Source organism: Lissotriton helveticus, chromosome 3_1 (genome assembly GCF_964261635.1).
Source record: "Lissotriton helveticus chromosome 3_1, aLisHel1.1, whole genome shotgun sequence".
NCBI lineage: Eukaryota > Metazoa > Chordata > Amphibia > Caudata > Salamandridae > Lissotriton > Lissotriton helveticus.
In genome coordinates, this window is record NC_136061.1 from 556,869,890 (window position 1) to 556,886,796 (window position 16,907).

The following is a 16,907-nucleotide window of genomic DNA, read 5'->3' on the forward strand; positions in this document are numbered from 1 at the left end:
TGTATGCTTTGTAAAACCAATAGAGATGGGGCCATGGCACTGTTTGACTCTCAGCAGGTGATCATCCTTACACCAAGGAATTATTAGATCCTCCTCACACTTAACCAGCTTGCACACCCTAAACCTAGATAAACTATTTTATATCACCCTTTGATTGATGTACACTGGACTTCTTCCAACACACCCGCAAGTACGGTTTACGAATACTATTTCGAAAGCATGTTTGCTCGGATACCTTTATTGCAGTGCCAGAAAGATTACACATATGTTACAGCATTCCACCTTTCAGTGTAGTAACCCCTCGCTCACGCTGTCATGATTTGCAAATAAGGGCAAGTGAGACATTTACATACCTGCCCTACAGCATCCCCTTAAATAACACATACTGTACGAGTTTGTGTACACCTTGTAATTATAAAAAAAAAGACTCCTAGAGGCACGAAAGATGGAACCGAGGAAATGTTTGCATTAAATCTACAGCTAGCAAAGTAACGCCGTACTAGCTAATAAAAACAGCCCAAAGCATTTCACCGGAGCAAAATCAGTCTCAGCTGCAAATGCCTCCATAAAAATTTTAAAAAAGGGAATGCATTGCCTTAACATAAAAGCTCACACGTCTCCATGAAGTTTCCTGGTGGTATATAACAGTAAGAGATAAAAGAGTGGAAACTCCTGCCTTACCTCAGCGCATCTCGTAGCGACAGCACACCGCGGATGCTGCGGCTGGAGCCAGCGGTGCTGTGCGCGGATCCTGCAGACGCTGTTACCATAGTGCTCAGGGCAGGCAGGCATCGGAGGTGGCTTCAGAACTCAGCGAGGTCACAGACCATAGAGACCTCCTGGGCGAGGGCCATTTACTCACATTGTTTCTCTGCTGCAAACAAGCTCTATGGTTTCCATGTGATCACATGGCCTTGAAGGTAGAGAATGTTAGGAAATTGTTGAAAAATAGATGGACTGAAGAGCGGCCACTCTAATTTGAAAAACAGATGGCCCCTGCGCGCACCGCTGCTCCAAAAAGCAAGACCGTGAAAGCTATTTAGAACAAGCCCGGGAGAGGTGCATGCGCCTGAAAAACAGATGGCACACTATGCGCCGCTGCGCGCAACCACAAGACGTAGGCGGCTACAATTCCTGGCTTTGCCCAATTGCGTGCTGCCTTTGCACGCAAAGACCAATAAAAAGAAAGCAAACAAAAACCACACACACACGAGCGTGTGAAAAGTACAGATTGATTCCAAGAGGTCGCTTTCCTAGGTCAGCGCATGCACGCTGCGCTAGGCTCGACCTAAAAAACAGTATACAAATATTTTCACTTGTACATTCTACTTCCTTTCTTTTTTCCAACCTTCTTCTTCCATGTAACTTCTCATTAATATATGTGATCGAGAATATACTCAGAAGCGACACAAAGGGAGAATTAAGTTACACAGATTTAACAGTCTGGAGGCATACATGGCAGCGATTTACTAGCACTGTAGTTAGGAGTGTGTAAAGTTCACATTTTCTTTTTTTTTATTCTCAAAGATTCTTTAGCCTGTCTAATAGAAAGCTGTCTTTCAAATCAGACACGACTCTGGGAAACAATTTTGGGATCATGATAAAAGATTTGTGAAGCTTCTTTTGTGCCTTAGTAGTATGCTGCCAATTATAGGGTAACCCTTTTACATAATGGAGGAGTTTAACAGTAGTTGTTTCTGCTTATGTGTCCCCAGATTGCTCCTGCCGAAGGTCCTGATGCATGTGAAAGGATGGTAATCATAATTGGACCTCCAGAAGCCCAATTTAAGGTGCATGAAAACATCTTGTGTTTTTTTTAAATATATATAGAAGGTGAAAGTTTTGATATAATTCTTACAGTCCTTACTCAGGAGAGATCCTGCATTCTAAGATAACTATAGGGACGCTTGTGTACAATAATGCATTATTAACTAGTCTATGGGAGGAATAATACATCCTGTGGAGGCACTTGTGACATGACAGTCTGGAAAGCTTATACAAAGCAAATACAAGGCAGGTATAAAAGGCAGCATGAATGGCATTGCCAAAGCTACAAATAAGAGATAACATTCAAGTATCAGAATTGGGTAATGGATGAATCTATGCACTGAGATCAGGCTGTAAAGACTTGGTGATTACCCAGAAGGAGTCTCAAGTACACCAACAATAGAATAAGGACAACACATGTCAACAGTCTATCAAGCAGGAATGCTGTGTTGTTTGTACATATGTACATCCATTCCACCTTATTCCTGACTTGTGGAATGTATTAGGATTGCTGGGGATGGGAGCATGTTTTTGCACTGTATATAAACATCACTGAAATAGGAGTCTAATGCACATGTATGTTAGTTACCCAGTTCGGCTCCTGAGGCCTCATTCTTTAGTGTAAGAACTCCATGCTCAAGCCGTGGACCCCAAAGAAGTAAATGAGATGACTTGTCCTCTGTTGAGATCATTGGAGCTTGTTTGATTTCCTGTGAATCATTTCTTCTTTTACTGAAGTTAAAGAGGATGTGTTACCTGGGCATGGGACAAAACATGACTCTTTTCTTGAAAGACTGAAAAATAATACATGAATAAATGTTTTGCTGGGTCCGTACTGTCTTATAGCTCTTTTGTATACATCACATTATTTCTATATTAATGCCACGCTTAACAATAGTGTCTGCCCCTCCATTGTAATCCCCTTCTGCAATGTAGCCTCTGTCAGTAGCATTATTCTGATAGTCTCATATCACTACTTACTGGTGCACTTTTCTTCCTTAGATGGCAACCTAAAATCATTAACAACTGACACTAGTTAACCTTGGTTGCCAGGTGTCTTCTTTGTTTGGACATGTTTCTCATGAATCCCCTAATGTCATTTTCTTCTGACTCTGTCATCAGCCCCTGGAGCCCTAAAGAAGGAATGGTAATGATGCAAAGTACTGTGCTTGTTGCTTTGATGCATACAGAAGAGAGCCTCAGGGGTATCCCAGTAGAACCATACAGCATTCTTCTATAGGGTACAAGAGACAATAAAAATTGAATATTGCTTTCGAAGATTCTGGAGAGAAATAAAAATAGAGGGACTTAGAGAAAGAACGACCAAGTTAGAACATTATTCGACCTAATTGACTGAAGTGAAAAAACTGAGGCCTCTTTTAGAGGCTGTCCTGGGACTCATCTGGGTACAGGAGGTCCTCCTTCTGCGGAGTACTAACTTTAACGATTCAATTTGTTGAAAGTGCATCTGCCAGTACAACAGACACTCTCTGCGAAACTGAATGCCAAGACAGCCAACATTATAATGCAGCTTGCGTGGAATTTATTCTGCTTTTCAAAAACAAACCCCCAAACTGACAGTTTGTTTCTGAAAAGTAAAAAAAGAAATGTCCCTAACATGCAGGGATTGTTCTTTGGGACATTTTTCTCTTTACCTTACCATGTCGAGAACAATCGGTGTCTGGTGCAATGTCGTAAATATGACAGGGTATCTGCCATGGTGACCTTGAGATCCTGTGGCAGACAGGCTACTGGGTTATGGTTTTCTGACAGTCAAACCAAAATGAGGCTTCCCTGCTGTAAACTCAGCCATTCTTCCACCTCTAAATGAGGTGGGGATCCATGGGTTCGGTAGAGCGGCAGCCATGCCTATTTATGGTTGAGCTCCGACTACTACAAACGCTAAATGACCCGCTGAGTCATTGTAGGAGTGTTTAGAGCACACATAGAAAAATAATGTGTGAGCTGCAGTTGTAGAGCATTAAAAACAAGCATTTGCGAGAGTTTAAACTATTGGCATTGTAAATGACAATGCCTTTTATTTATCTGTTTTGCTAATTAACACATAAATAAAAGGCATTGTCATTTACAATGCTGATAACTGAAACTCTTGTAGATACGAGAAATATTCAAAGAAGCGGCCGCCATTGTCCCGGAAACTGAAAGCGCGCTGAATGTTGCAGGAAAGCATGTTGTTCCTGCAGTAGGAGAAACCCATTAATGAAAATAGTTCTTACAGACTAAAAAAGACATACTGTGTAACAACCGAAGTAAAAGGGCCAGTCCTCATGGGAGGTTACAAATTAAGACAAGGCGGCACTAAGGAGAGACTAACAAGCCTATTACCGAATCATAAGCCAGCATTTCCGAAGGACGACAAAAGCCAATGACAAATCTGGGCGGAGAGTGGGCAGGGCTTCTATTCCATACATCAGTACAGCATACCAAAGAGCAGCGCATGCGCCGCCCAGGCTCGACCTAAAAATTATGGGAATTGTGATGCTGCATGCAGTCGGTGGAGTCAGTGAAAGTGGGAGTGAAGTCAAAGGTGTGGCTAAAAAACCTAAATATTCTATATGTTTTATTGGTCTTTCACCTTGAGGTTGCTACATATAAAATATCACATAGCTCAATTGGGAAATACATAAAACAATGTTTAGTTAATCAGTGGGAAATGTACTATAGTACATTAAGAAACCTCTATTAGTTAATGCACCGCAGAGGTCTGGGTGTACCAGAGAGCCACAGAATTAAATCTTGATTTGTGCAGTGGAGTATAGTGACTTGTGTAGTCTTAGTGCTACGGAGTCTCAGCCTGTGACAGAAAGCACTGTGAATGTTTGTCATTATTTTAAACTTGCATTATAGACAGTATAAGGTAGACTGCTATAAATTACGCAAAAAGCTTTAAGATAAAATGGTGCTTTCAAAATATAGATTTTATCAATACCAAGTCAGTACGTAATGCAATTTTTTTTATAAATTGCCCCTTTAAAAAAAGCATTTCACAGCGCAGCTGGTAACTGCCTTGCACTACAACTCAAAAAGAATAAATCTTTGTCAACAAAAAGCTTCAAGTGATTCCATCAATTAAAGCGAATACTGGCTCCCAAGCACCCTATACATTTGCAGATTAACCATTTGAGCACATTTCAGGCAAGCAGGCACCGTGGCAAGATGGCTCGTTTATTGTTTAGCTGTCTGCCCAACTTTCGATTTCACTTCACATGAGACTCCCAGAATAACGCTTCAGCTGAAATGTTTAAACAATCGGAATTGACCGTCGTGGGGCAGTTGTCTTTTCTCAAAAAATAGGGGAATGGTTTTTCATAGATAAAAAAATATGAGCACCTCTTACCCCTCCAATCCTACCCATTTTGACCTCTGCTTACAAGCGGCATTACTATCGGTGCATCTCCCAACAAATTCTTTGTTCTTCATACAGGTCAGGAACTGGGGTAAAGGCTTTCCCTAATTTGGAGTGGGCCACCCTTAAATGCAGAAGAGAGAATTACCCCTTGGCATCGTGCTAGTGCACATGTTGTGCCAGCATGATGCATATTACAAAAGTGGATGCACAAGGGTCTAGGACCCATTCTAAAATACCAGGATTCCCGGAAGCAAAAAGTGATCTATCTGGGACATGGCTCCAGATACATCTTGATGGTAGTTGCCTGTGCACACATGAGTGAGTTGACACTGTGAGGAGAGTTTAATTGTTGAACCTTATTTTAAATTTTACGACAGTTGGCCCTAAAAGTTCGATTTTCAGTGCTAAATTGGTAAAGTGACATGGGTAGCTGCCGCATTCCCGCCAGATGTGGCTTGACACTCTGAATTTTTCCAGTGGCATTGCATTTTTGTTTGTGTTAGCTTAATATTAGTTGTTAAATTGTAGCAGGACAGGCCTGAATTTTGATACTAGACGCTTATAACCACTATATATATTTTTTTTTAACCTTGGCGGCTACTCTCATACCATGTTCCTACTGCTTTTCAATGGAAAGATTTTTAAATAAAAAAAGAAGCTGATATCCCTGCTGGTCGGTAAAGGGCAACTTCTGAAGTCTCTTTTCAAGATCAGAAATTGTTGCCTGCTCCTAATTCCTATTAACAATCATGGGGCTCCTTTGAAAGAGAGAGTTTTCAAAATAATCATTATAGTTGGGGTAGGGTCTCAAAACACTTCGAATCGGCCTCTTCATTTTGGTTGGTAACTGTTGAGGATGAGCACCGTGTGATTATAAGGATCACAGCTTACGCCCCACCCCATTAGCACTATGTCAGTTGGCTAGTCCTTAATTTCAGTTTAAAACTCAGAATAAGACACACATTCAAAGAATAAACAAGCAAACAGAAAAAGAGAATACACTTATGAAAAGTGCAATGTTTTCATAAATAGTACAACGTTTAACCACAAACATATTTTAGGTTCCGTGAAATATCAAACCAACCAGGTAAAAAATAGGTAAAAACAGTTTCAAAATTGTGAGATTATAAGCCTCATAAATTCTTTAAAAAAGAAAAACCTGGTGTCCACAGATACGCCTTTGATGGTGAAAGTAAAGAAAACACAAATAAACTAGCAAGATAGCGGTAGTTTAGGCTTCAGTGGTTCCCCTTGAAGTCCATAAACTCTACATGTATATTTTAAACATTCCAGGATCCCTCTACCAACACCACCTTTTATTATCCTAACAGGCAAGTATCTTATAGACAATTTGATTCTCTTACTATACGCCATGTAACGTTAAAACTGTTTATGTTTGTGGGAAAACCTCTGTTCGAGGCATATGAGCTGTAGATCTCACACTTAGCATTAGATCGCCATCTGGTGTTGGGCTCGGATGCTTGCAGGTTGTTGTTGTCTTGGAAGAAGTCTTTGTAGTCACGAGATAGGTGATTCCTCCCTTGGACGATAGTGCGCATGGGCATCGGCTCCATCCTTAGATTGTTTTTTTCCGCCATTGGGTTTGGATGCAACATGTTTTTTTCCGCCATTGGGTTCGGATGCAACGTTTGCGCTCCGGTTCGAAATCTACATTTCAAACTACATCGACGCGAAAAACTTCCATAACTCTTTGGATTGACTTCGAACATCTTAACCTTCAACGCAACTTTCATCAGCTCGATTCGGTCGTCGACGCGGGCCGTTGGGCCTATTCACGCTGTGTGGCCTACGGCTCATGGAAAGGACGCCATTCAAGAAATGCCCCCAGTGTGGAGAAAAATTCCCGCACAGTGACCATCACAAGGTCTGCAACCTGTGCCTATCACCTAAACACGATGAGTCCTGCTGTCCAGCCTGTGCATCCTTTCGATCGAAGAAGACCATTCGAGATCGAAGGGCTCGTGGACACATCATGCAGAGATCAGCTCCGGAACCAGTTGACATCTTCGACGAAGGCCCAGATGTCCCAGAAGAAGATTCCGAAGATCTCCAAATCGTATCAGAGGCAGAAGACTCGGACGACCCCATCACTCCTGGTCAACGAGTGAGTACTTCTGCCCCTACCCTAACCCCAACACCAAAATCGATGGCAATGGTCAAGACTCCGCCTGCTGGGCCTAGTCGCGACCGAAAACACACTTCAGAAACCCCGCCTTCGAGCCCGGCTCCGAAGAGAAAAGAAAAGCCTTCTGGTAGCTCGGGACCGAGCAAATCGCACGTACCAATCCCACCGGCACCTTCGGCACAGAAACCAAAAGAAGTCTCGTCTCTGAAATCGGTTCTGACGCCTTCCACCTCTAAGGACAAATCGGGCCTGAAAAACTCACGGGCCATGGATAAACCGGCTTCGAATGTTTCCAAGCCTAAAGATCCTGCTTCGGCTCTGAAACCAAAAGCCTCGGAACCAAAAGCTAAGCCGAAGGACTCTATCACACCTCCTAAGGCCAAACACAAAATTCAACACCAACCCCGCTCGGAACCAAACAAATCGGCACCAACAGCGGTTCCTGAGGAAGAGGAGCTTTTCCATTCGGATCATGTCGATCCTAAACAGAAAAAGATTTATATTGATCCAGAAACAGGACATGTCACCACTGTGCCATATAGGATGAGGAAGTTAGACACAGCACCCGTTCCTCCAGTGCCTGTAAAGAAGAAGGACTCTGCCACATCACCTATGCCTCCTTCTTCTCCTATACTTCCTCCTAACCCACTTCCTCTCCCTAAATCTATCACACCTCCAATTGAAACTTCTCCACCTCATACTTCTCCACCTCATACACCTCCAGATGATGATGATGATGATGGGGACATGGGTTTAGGGGTTGACCCAGATGACCCTTTCACGTATCCAACTGACCCACCTGATCGGGAGTTCCCTATCCCACCAGACTTACCAGACGTCCAAAGTCCACACACATACCCCTCAAAACCATCTCCCCAGACGACAATATTGGTTTTGGACAGTTGATTAATAGGGCTGCCATCTATCATGGTGTCACAATGCACTCAGATGAGGCAGAAGAGGACTTTCTGTTTGATACATTTGAACAGTCCCAAAAGACAGTGCAAATATTGCCAATGATTATGGGAGTCATTTAACATGCCCCCGAAGTTTTTAAAGATCCCGTACGTGCCAATATTCTTAACCCTAGAATAGAAAAAAGTATAGACCTGCCCCTGCAGATCCTGCTTACATTAAGGGACAGTTGCCTTTGTATTCTCTAGTAGTTTCCAACGCTAGGAACCGCGCTAACTCCCAAACCTCAGGGGAAGCACCACCCCCTGATGAAGAATCCAAATTGCAAGACGCTTCTGACAAAAGAACAGCTGCGCAGGCAGCCAATCACTGGCACATAGCTGACACACAGGCACTGCTCGCAGGATATGATAGGGCTCACTACGACCAGTTAGAAACCCTATACAACATTTGCCTGACCAATATAAAACACAAGCTAATGATCTCATCCAAGAGGGTAAGCTAATTTCAAATGCGTCAATAAAACGTGCACTTGACGCAGCAGACACTGCCTCTAGATCCATCAATACCAGTGTGCTCCTTATGCAATATGCCTGGCTCCGCATCTCAGGCTTTAAGCAGGAAGTCCAGACTACTATCCTCAACCAGCCGTTTAACCAACAACAACTTTTTGGCCCGGCTGTGGACAATGCACTAGAAAAAATGAAAAAAGACACTGAGACTGCCAAGTTCATGGGAGCTTTACAGTCTCCACAAACATGAGGCTCCTTTCGTCGCTCCTTCTATAGAGGAGCCTCCAAACAGATGGGAGCAGACAACTCATCTTCCTTTAAAGCCACTACACAAACATCCCCCAATAGAGGATATTTTAGCGGCAGATACAGAGGAAACAGCAATAAAGGAAGAGGTCGAGGTAATAACAACAATCATTATGGACAATGGTAAATGAAGTATCATAACCTTACAGAAGGCACAGCTGTCTAATTATCTCAACTCCTATTCTTATTTTAAAGAATTCTTCTTTGCACATTTGGAGTTTGTTTTCATGAAATTTTCATGTTTATTCAGAAATATTTTCTTTAGAACTTCATTTTTTGATAACTGTTCTAGTTCAAATCATATTTGATTTCATTCCAATGTAATTTCCATCATTACATTTAAATATGCATTGATATTGTTATTCATACAAATGTCATGAACACTTTTCGGCGATTGTTGAGACGGTGGGCCCGATGCATTTCGGTACCGATGTCCCTTCTTCAGGGGCCTCTGTGGAAAAGATTGGTGAACATGTATGAATAATACATCACTTTTAAATTCATTATGCAATTGTATATACATTGGCCACTGTTTCTCTGTTGAGTGTACCACCATAATTCGGCCGTGCTTTTTATATACATTATTTCTGACAGTCAGGAATTAATGCATCTTTATCTCAAAAATAACACTATGGATATCTCCTGAATGCACTGTGAGTGCACATTGTGGAGTGGTGTGGCTCACTGGTTAGAGGCGGCAGACCCGGAAGCAGAGAACGGCCCGTGACCAGGGTTCAATCCCCGACGCGGCAGGATCTTGGACCAGGGTCAACGGACTCGATAATTCTCGCCTCGGTGCCTACTCTAACCAGGGATCACACTCGGCAACTCTGGGCATTAAGCTTGCCTCATCTTTACAACGGCCACTCACAGACGCCGGGGATGCCTGGTTTCACCCTGGAGATACCCAGAAATGGACCATCTCACAGGGAAAACCAGGACGGGTTCCCCAGCGGTCTACAGCGCCAGGACACTCGGGTAGAGTAACAGTGCGCTTTACAAGAATCCCACATTTACATTTACATTTACATTGCATGCTGCTATTGTTACACATTTATTCATGTCTATAGTTCCCAACTGTGAACAATGAGCCTTTGCTAGTGAAATCTACCTTTGATCGAGGGTGCTTAATATTGCTAAATGTAATGGACAACGCCTGACGTCAGCCGAAAAATTTAAATGCTACTATGTTTAAACTGTAATAGCAAGCGAAACACTCACTTGTTTAGTGTATTCGGGTCCTCTAAATATCGAAATAACGAAAGTGATCGGAAAACACTGAGAATCTAAAAATAAAAGTGATACCGTTGTGATAACTGGTTAGACGCCAAAACGTCGTGAATTACTATCCCTAACTGCGTGAGCATGCGGTGCATTGTAAAAAAGTACCTTGTTCGCATGGGGCTCAAACGTGACCTGAAACAAAATAAAATGTGGATGTGTCAATTACTGTGGGGGAACCCGAGTGCTAAAAAATCGTAAACATGATGATTAATAGCTTCGCGGTGCTCACCTTTAGCGCGTAAGTATTCTAAATCCGTATCGCCTACAAACACTCTTCCGGGTTTCTTCGAAAAGCCGCCCGAACTCTTGCGAATTTATAAAGAGTAAACCCGACCATGAATTACTGTTGTTAAAAGACGCCTATACAAGCTGTCTAATTCGACGGCCATTATTAACTGGTAGATCAACCGCTGTGCACAAAGGTGGAATAAGGGTTAAGCTATGCATAATGCAAATGAACGGTGTGTCTTAATAATTATATCACGCGAATTATAACTTGAAAGACTACCGTGTACAATGTGTGCTAAAGTGCCAATCTGATGGTGACAAAAACTAGTAATCAAGATGTCCTAAAAGGAACTGTGCCTGTGTCCGAACGTAAATAAGTTGAGGTGGGGGTGAGTGACCATGACCAAATAAAGAAGTGGTTAGTAAAAAACGCCTGAGGGTTTAAATAATTGTGAACTACGCTTATGTACAAGCCTCAGTTGCACCCTTACTTGATGAGATTACATGTTTACCTAAAACAATAATAAAATATTATTTCCTATTTACAACATCACAGTGGCAATTTGAATGTAAACATGCACGACATGAGTAAATGGTACTGATCAGTGTACATAGAATCATTACATCATTGTTATCTTTACAGAAAACATCCCAGATCTAATTTATCATTTAAACCCTGGGGTTCCATTGTCTGAAACTTTTTGATTAACATTACTTCCCGTTGGGATAAGGTCTTGCGACTATCTGACCCTTCTCTGATTTCTACTTTTTCAATGGCCATGAACCGTTTTTTATTTTATTATTGTTTTAGGTAAACATGTAATCTCATCAAGTAAGGGTGCAACTGAGGCTTGTACATAAGCGTAGTTCACAATTATTTAAACCCTCAGGCGTTTTTACTAACCACTTCTTTATTTGGTCATGGTCACTCACCCCCACCTCAACTTATTTACGTTCGGACACAGGCACAGTTCCTGTTAGGACATCTTGATTACTAGTTTTTGTCACCATCAGATTGGCACTTCAGCACACATTGTACACGTTAGTCTTTCAAGTTATAATTCGCGTGATTTAATTATTGAGACACACCGTTCATTTGCATTATGCATAGCTTAACCCTTATTCCACCTTTGTGCACAGCGGTTGATCTACCAGTTAATAATGGCCGTCGAATTAGACAGCTTGTATAAGCGTCTTTTAACAACAGTAATACACGGTCGGGTTTACTCTTTATAAACTCGCGAGAGTTCGGCGGCTTTTCGAAGAAACCCAGAAGAGTGTTTGTAGGCGATACAGATTTAGAATACTTACGCGCTAAAGGTGAGCACCGCGAAGCTATTATTCATCATGTTTACGATTTTTTAGCACTCTGGTTCCCCCACAGTAATTGCCACATCCACATTTTATTTCGTTTCAGGTCACGTTTGAGCCCCATGCGAACAAGGTACTTTTTTACAATGCACCGCATGCTCACACAGTTAGGGATAGTAATTCACGACGTTTTGGCGTCTAACCAGTTATCACAACGGTATCACTTTTATTTTTAGATTCTCCGTGTTTTCTGATCACTTTCGTTATTTCGATATTTAGAGGACCCGAATACACTAAACACGTGAGTGTTTCGTTTGCTATTACAGTTTAAACATAGTAGCATTTAAATTTTTCGTCTGACGTCAGGCGTCGTCCATTACATTTAGCAATATTAAGCACCCTCGATCAAAGGTAGATTTCACTAGCAAAGGCTCATTGTTCACAGTTGGGAACTATAGACATGAATAAATGTGTAACAATAGCAGCATGCAATGTGCACTCACAGTGCATTCAGGAGATATCCATAGTGTTGTTTTTGAGATAAAGATGCATTAATTCCTGACTGTCAGAAATAATGTATATAAAAAGCACGGCCGAATTATGGTGGTACACTCAACAGAGAAACAGTGGCCAATGTATATACAATTGCATAATGAATTTAAAAGTGATGTATTATTCATACATGTTCACCAATCTTTTCCACAGAGGCCCCAGAAGAAGGGACATCGGTCCCGAAATGCATCGGGCCAACCGTCTCAACAATCGCCGAAAAGTGTTAATGACATTTGTATGAATACCAATATCAATGCATATTTAAATGTAATGATGGAAAGTACATTGGAATAAAATCAAATATGATTTGAACTAGAACAGTTATCAAAAAATGAAGTTCTAAAGAAAATATTTCTGAATAAACATGAAAATTTCACGAAAACAAACTCCAAATGTGCAAAAAAGAATTCTTTAAAATAAGAATAGGAGTTGAGATAATTAGACAGCTGTGCCTTCTGTAAGGTTGTGATACTTTATCATTTACCATTGTCCATAATTATTACTCACATAGGGATAGGCAGCCCTATGGTACCGGAGAGCACGCCTAAGGAGAGAACCTTGAATACATTTGATACAAAGATTTACAACCAGATTTAAAAGGAGTGCCAGTGGCCGCTATCAATTATTTTCAATAACAACAATCATACCTCCCCCACCACAAAACAGTGACTTCCTTTCGCTCCCCCCACAACATCCCACTCCAGTCAGGGGGAGATTATCCAGTTCACACCTGTCTGGAACTCCATCACAACAGGCAGGTGGGTGAGACAAATTATCCAGTGTGGTTACTGCCTAGAACTTACAGCTATCTCTCCACATATACCACCCAGACAGCGTCCCATGTCCACAGAACATCTTAGGCTACTAAAACAAGAGGTTCTCTCATTGCTTCAAAAGAACGCAATAGAGATTGTTCCCTTACAACATCACGGAACAGGGGTTTATTCGTTGTACTTCCTAATACCCAAAAAAGACAGTACTCTAAGACCAATACTCTATCTCAGGCCCCTCAACCTATATATACACTCAGATCATTTTCTCATGATCACTCTACAACAATTGCTCTCGCTGCTGCAACAAGGCGACTTCCTTGCCACACTAGATCGCAAGGACGCCTACTTCCACATTCCCATACATCCTTCTCACGGAAGGTATCTAAGGTATGTAGTGGACGGACAACACTATCAATTCATAGTCCTTCCATTTGGAGTCACAACTGCACCCAGAGTGTTCACAAAGTGCCTTGCATTAGTAGCAGCACATCACAGAAGACAACAGATCCATGTCTTCCCATAGCTAGACGACTGGCTAATAAAAGCCAAGTCATTCAATCAGTGTGTTCAACACACTCATCAAACCATTCAGACATTACACAACTTGGGGTTCACGATCAACTACACCAAGTTGCATCTCCAGCCCTCTCATATACACCAACATCTGGGGGCCACAATAAACACCTCCACAGCTCTAGCATATCCTAGTCCAGCCAGGATAGCCAGCATCAAGCCTTAGTCACAAAATTTCAAGACCAACACTCTCTCCCAGCCAGAGTGTTCATGCAACTCATAGGCATGATGGCATCTTGAATTTTTATTGTACCATATGCAAAACTTCAAATGCGCCCATTACAGGAATGTCTAGCACATCAGTGGAATCAGGCTCAGGGACAACTTACAGATCTGGTGTTGGTGGACAGCCGCACACATCGCTCTCTGCAGTGGTGGAACACAAAAAACTTAAAGGACGCCCGTTCCTCAAACCTGTTTCACAGATAGTACTTACAACAGACGCATCACTCACAGGATGGGGAGCCCATCTCCTCGGACATACAACTCAGGGCAGATGGACCACTCAACAAAAAGTGCTCCACATCAATCACCTAGAGCTACTAGCAATATTCCTAGCTCTAAAATCTTTCCTAGTACATGAACAGAACAAAGCTGTCTTGATCTGGACGGACAACATGACAGCCATGTACTATTTACAGAAACAAGGAGGCACACATTCTCTGCAACTGTCCCAGCTTGCACAGAATATTTGGCGATGGGCCATCCCACAAAATATATATCTACTGGCCGAACTCCATCCAGGAGTTCACAATCAGATTGCAGATCTGTTAAGTCGACAGCCACAACAGATTCACAAATGGGAACTACATCCACAAGTTCTTCTACCATTTTTCCACAAGTGGGGCCAACCAGACATAGATCTGTTCGCCACACATGACAACGCAAAATGGCCAATCTTCGCCGCCAGGTTTCCACACCCGTTGTCCAAGGGCAATGCGATGTGGATGAACTGGTCAGGCAGATTTACGTACGCTTTTCCGCCACTCCCACTAATTCCACTAGTTATATGCAAGCTCCGGCAACAGTCTCTCAAACTAATCTTAGTAGCTCTCACATGGGCACGCCAACCGTGGTTCACAACGCTGCTAGAACTATTACTAGTTCCGCACCAAAAACTCTGTCTGTCCCCATCCCTGCTAACGCAGAACCATGGAGAGATCAGACATCCAGATCCAAGTCAGCTGAATCTGGCGATCTGCCTCCTGAAGTCCTAGAGTTCGGTTACCTTAACCTACCACTAGACTGTATGAACATCATTAAAGAAGCCAGACGACCTACTACTAGAGCTTGCTATGCTGCAAAATAGAAAATATTTGCCATTTACTGCACCAATAATTATATTGATCCACTGGATGCTTCCATCCAGAATTTCATTTGCTATCTACTGCATTTACAAAAATGTAATCTAGCATATTCATCTATACGTTTACATCTTGCAGCACTCGCTGCTTACTTACAAAACAGACAACACTTGTCACTATTTAGAGTCCCTGCAATTAAAGCATTTATGGAAGGACTAAAAAGAATCATTCCTCCTAGGTTACCATCCTCTCCAGTGTGGAACCTAAATAGTGTTCTTACCAGACTCATGGGACCCCCATTTGAACCTTTACACAAATGCGAACTACAGTTCCTCACATGGAAAACAGCTTTCCTAGTTGCCATTAACTCTCTTAGAAGAGTGAGATTCAAGCTTTCACTATACAGGAACCATTCTTACAATTACATCGTAACAAAGTGGTCTTCAGAACAAACCCAAAATTCCTTCCTAAAGTCATCACTCCATTTCATCTTAATCAACCAGTGGAGTTGCCAGTGTTTTTTCAAAACCCAGACTCTGTAGCAGAAAGAGCTCTACACACCCTAAATGTTAAAAGAGCCCTTCTTTATTACATTGACAGAACCAAATCCTTTCGCAAAACAATTGTTTGTAGCTTTCTCCCCACCGCATAAAGGAAATCCCATCTCTAAAGCTGGGATTGCAAGGTGGATCGTTAAATGTATCCAAATATGCTATAAAAAAGCAAAACGCACATTAACAATTCCTCCTAGAGCGCACTCCACACGCAAGCTAGGAGCCTCTATGGCTTTCTTAGGGAACATTCCCCTAGAAGACATTGGTAGAGCAGCAACATGGTCTACAACACACACCTTCACTAAACACTATTGTGTTGACGTGCAAGCCAAGCAGCAAGCTGCTGTAGGCCAAGCTGTTCTTAAAACTCTCGTTCAAACTACTGCAACCGATACAGGTTACCACCAGTAGGGAAGTTACTGCTCTATAGTGTATGCTAAGTGTGAGATCTGCAGCTCATATGCCTCGAACGGAAAATGCTACTTACTAGTATGCATCTGTTCTTGGCATGTAGAGCTGCAGATTCTCACACGCCGCCTGCCTCCCAGGGACCTGTATCTGTTCCAGTTCTATCTTACTTAGATATACACACATGGACATCTTTTGTCTTTCTACTAACTCCATCATATCCCACCATGGCGAAAAACAATCTAAGGATGGAATCGATGCCCATGCGCACTATCGTCCAAGGGAGGAGTCACCTATCTTGTGACTACAAAGACTTCTTCCAAGACAACAACAACCTGCAAGCATCCGAGCCCAACACCAGATGGCGATCTAATGCTAAGTGTGAGAATCTGCAGCTCTACATGCCAAGAGCAGATGCATACTGGTAAGTAGCTTTTTCCTTGTATGAAATTAGCTTGTTGTGTCGCAGAAGGGACAATAGCATTGATTGTGACTTCTACCATAACTGGGACCACAGCAATACTAACAGGAACCTACCAAGAGCCACACGATCTGACCAAAGTAACCACAACAGGAGTTGCAAGAGAAGCTGGGATCTTGGCAGTGATAGCAACTCCCATCACAGCTGTGACCCCTGTAATGATCACAGAGAGCAGCATGACATGGACAGCAGCCGCACTGACCAGAGCTGATACCATAGAAAAGATCACAGCTACTACCAAGCCATAGCCATAGGCATTAGCAGCAACAGTAGCTTTCAGAGCATCACACCATGGCAGGGACAGCAACAACAGCTGCAGTAGCAAAAGCAGTGACCACAGTTGTAACCACAACACAGAAAACTTAACTGATGAGAGCTGGTACATTAGCAGACATAACAGCAGCAACCACCGCAGTGACCACT

At 42.4% G+C, this 16,907-nt stretch overlaps 1 protein-coding gene across 1 annotated transcript in view; it reads left to right on the forward strand.

Moving 5' to 3' along the window:
* Window positions 1–16,907, forward strand: part of IGF2BP2 (insulin like growth factor 2 mRNA binding protein 2) — a 463,616-nt gene that overhangs the window by 363,291 nt on the left and 83,418 nt on the right. Inside the window, exon 13 of the mRNA XM_078680475.1 lies at window positions 1,716–1,790. Coding sequence (XP_078536601.1) covers window positions 1,716–1,790 — 75 coding nt within the window. The remainder of the gene's footprint in view (window positions 1–1,715; window positions 1,791–16,907) is intronic.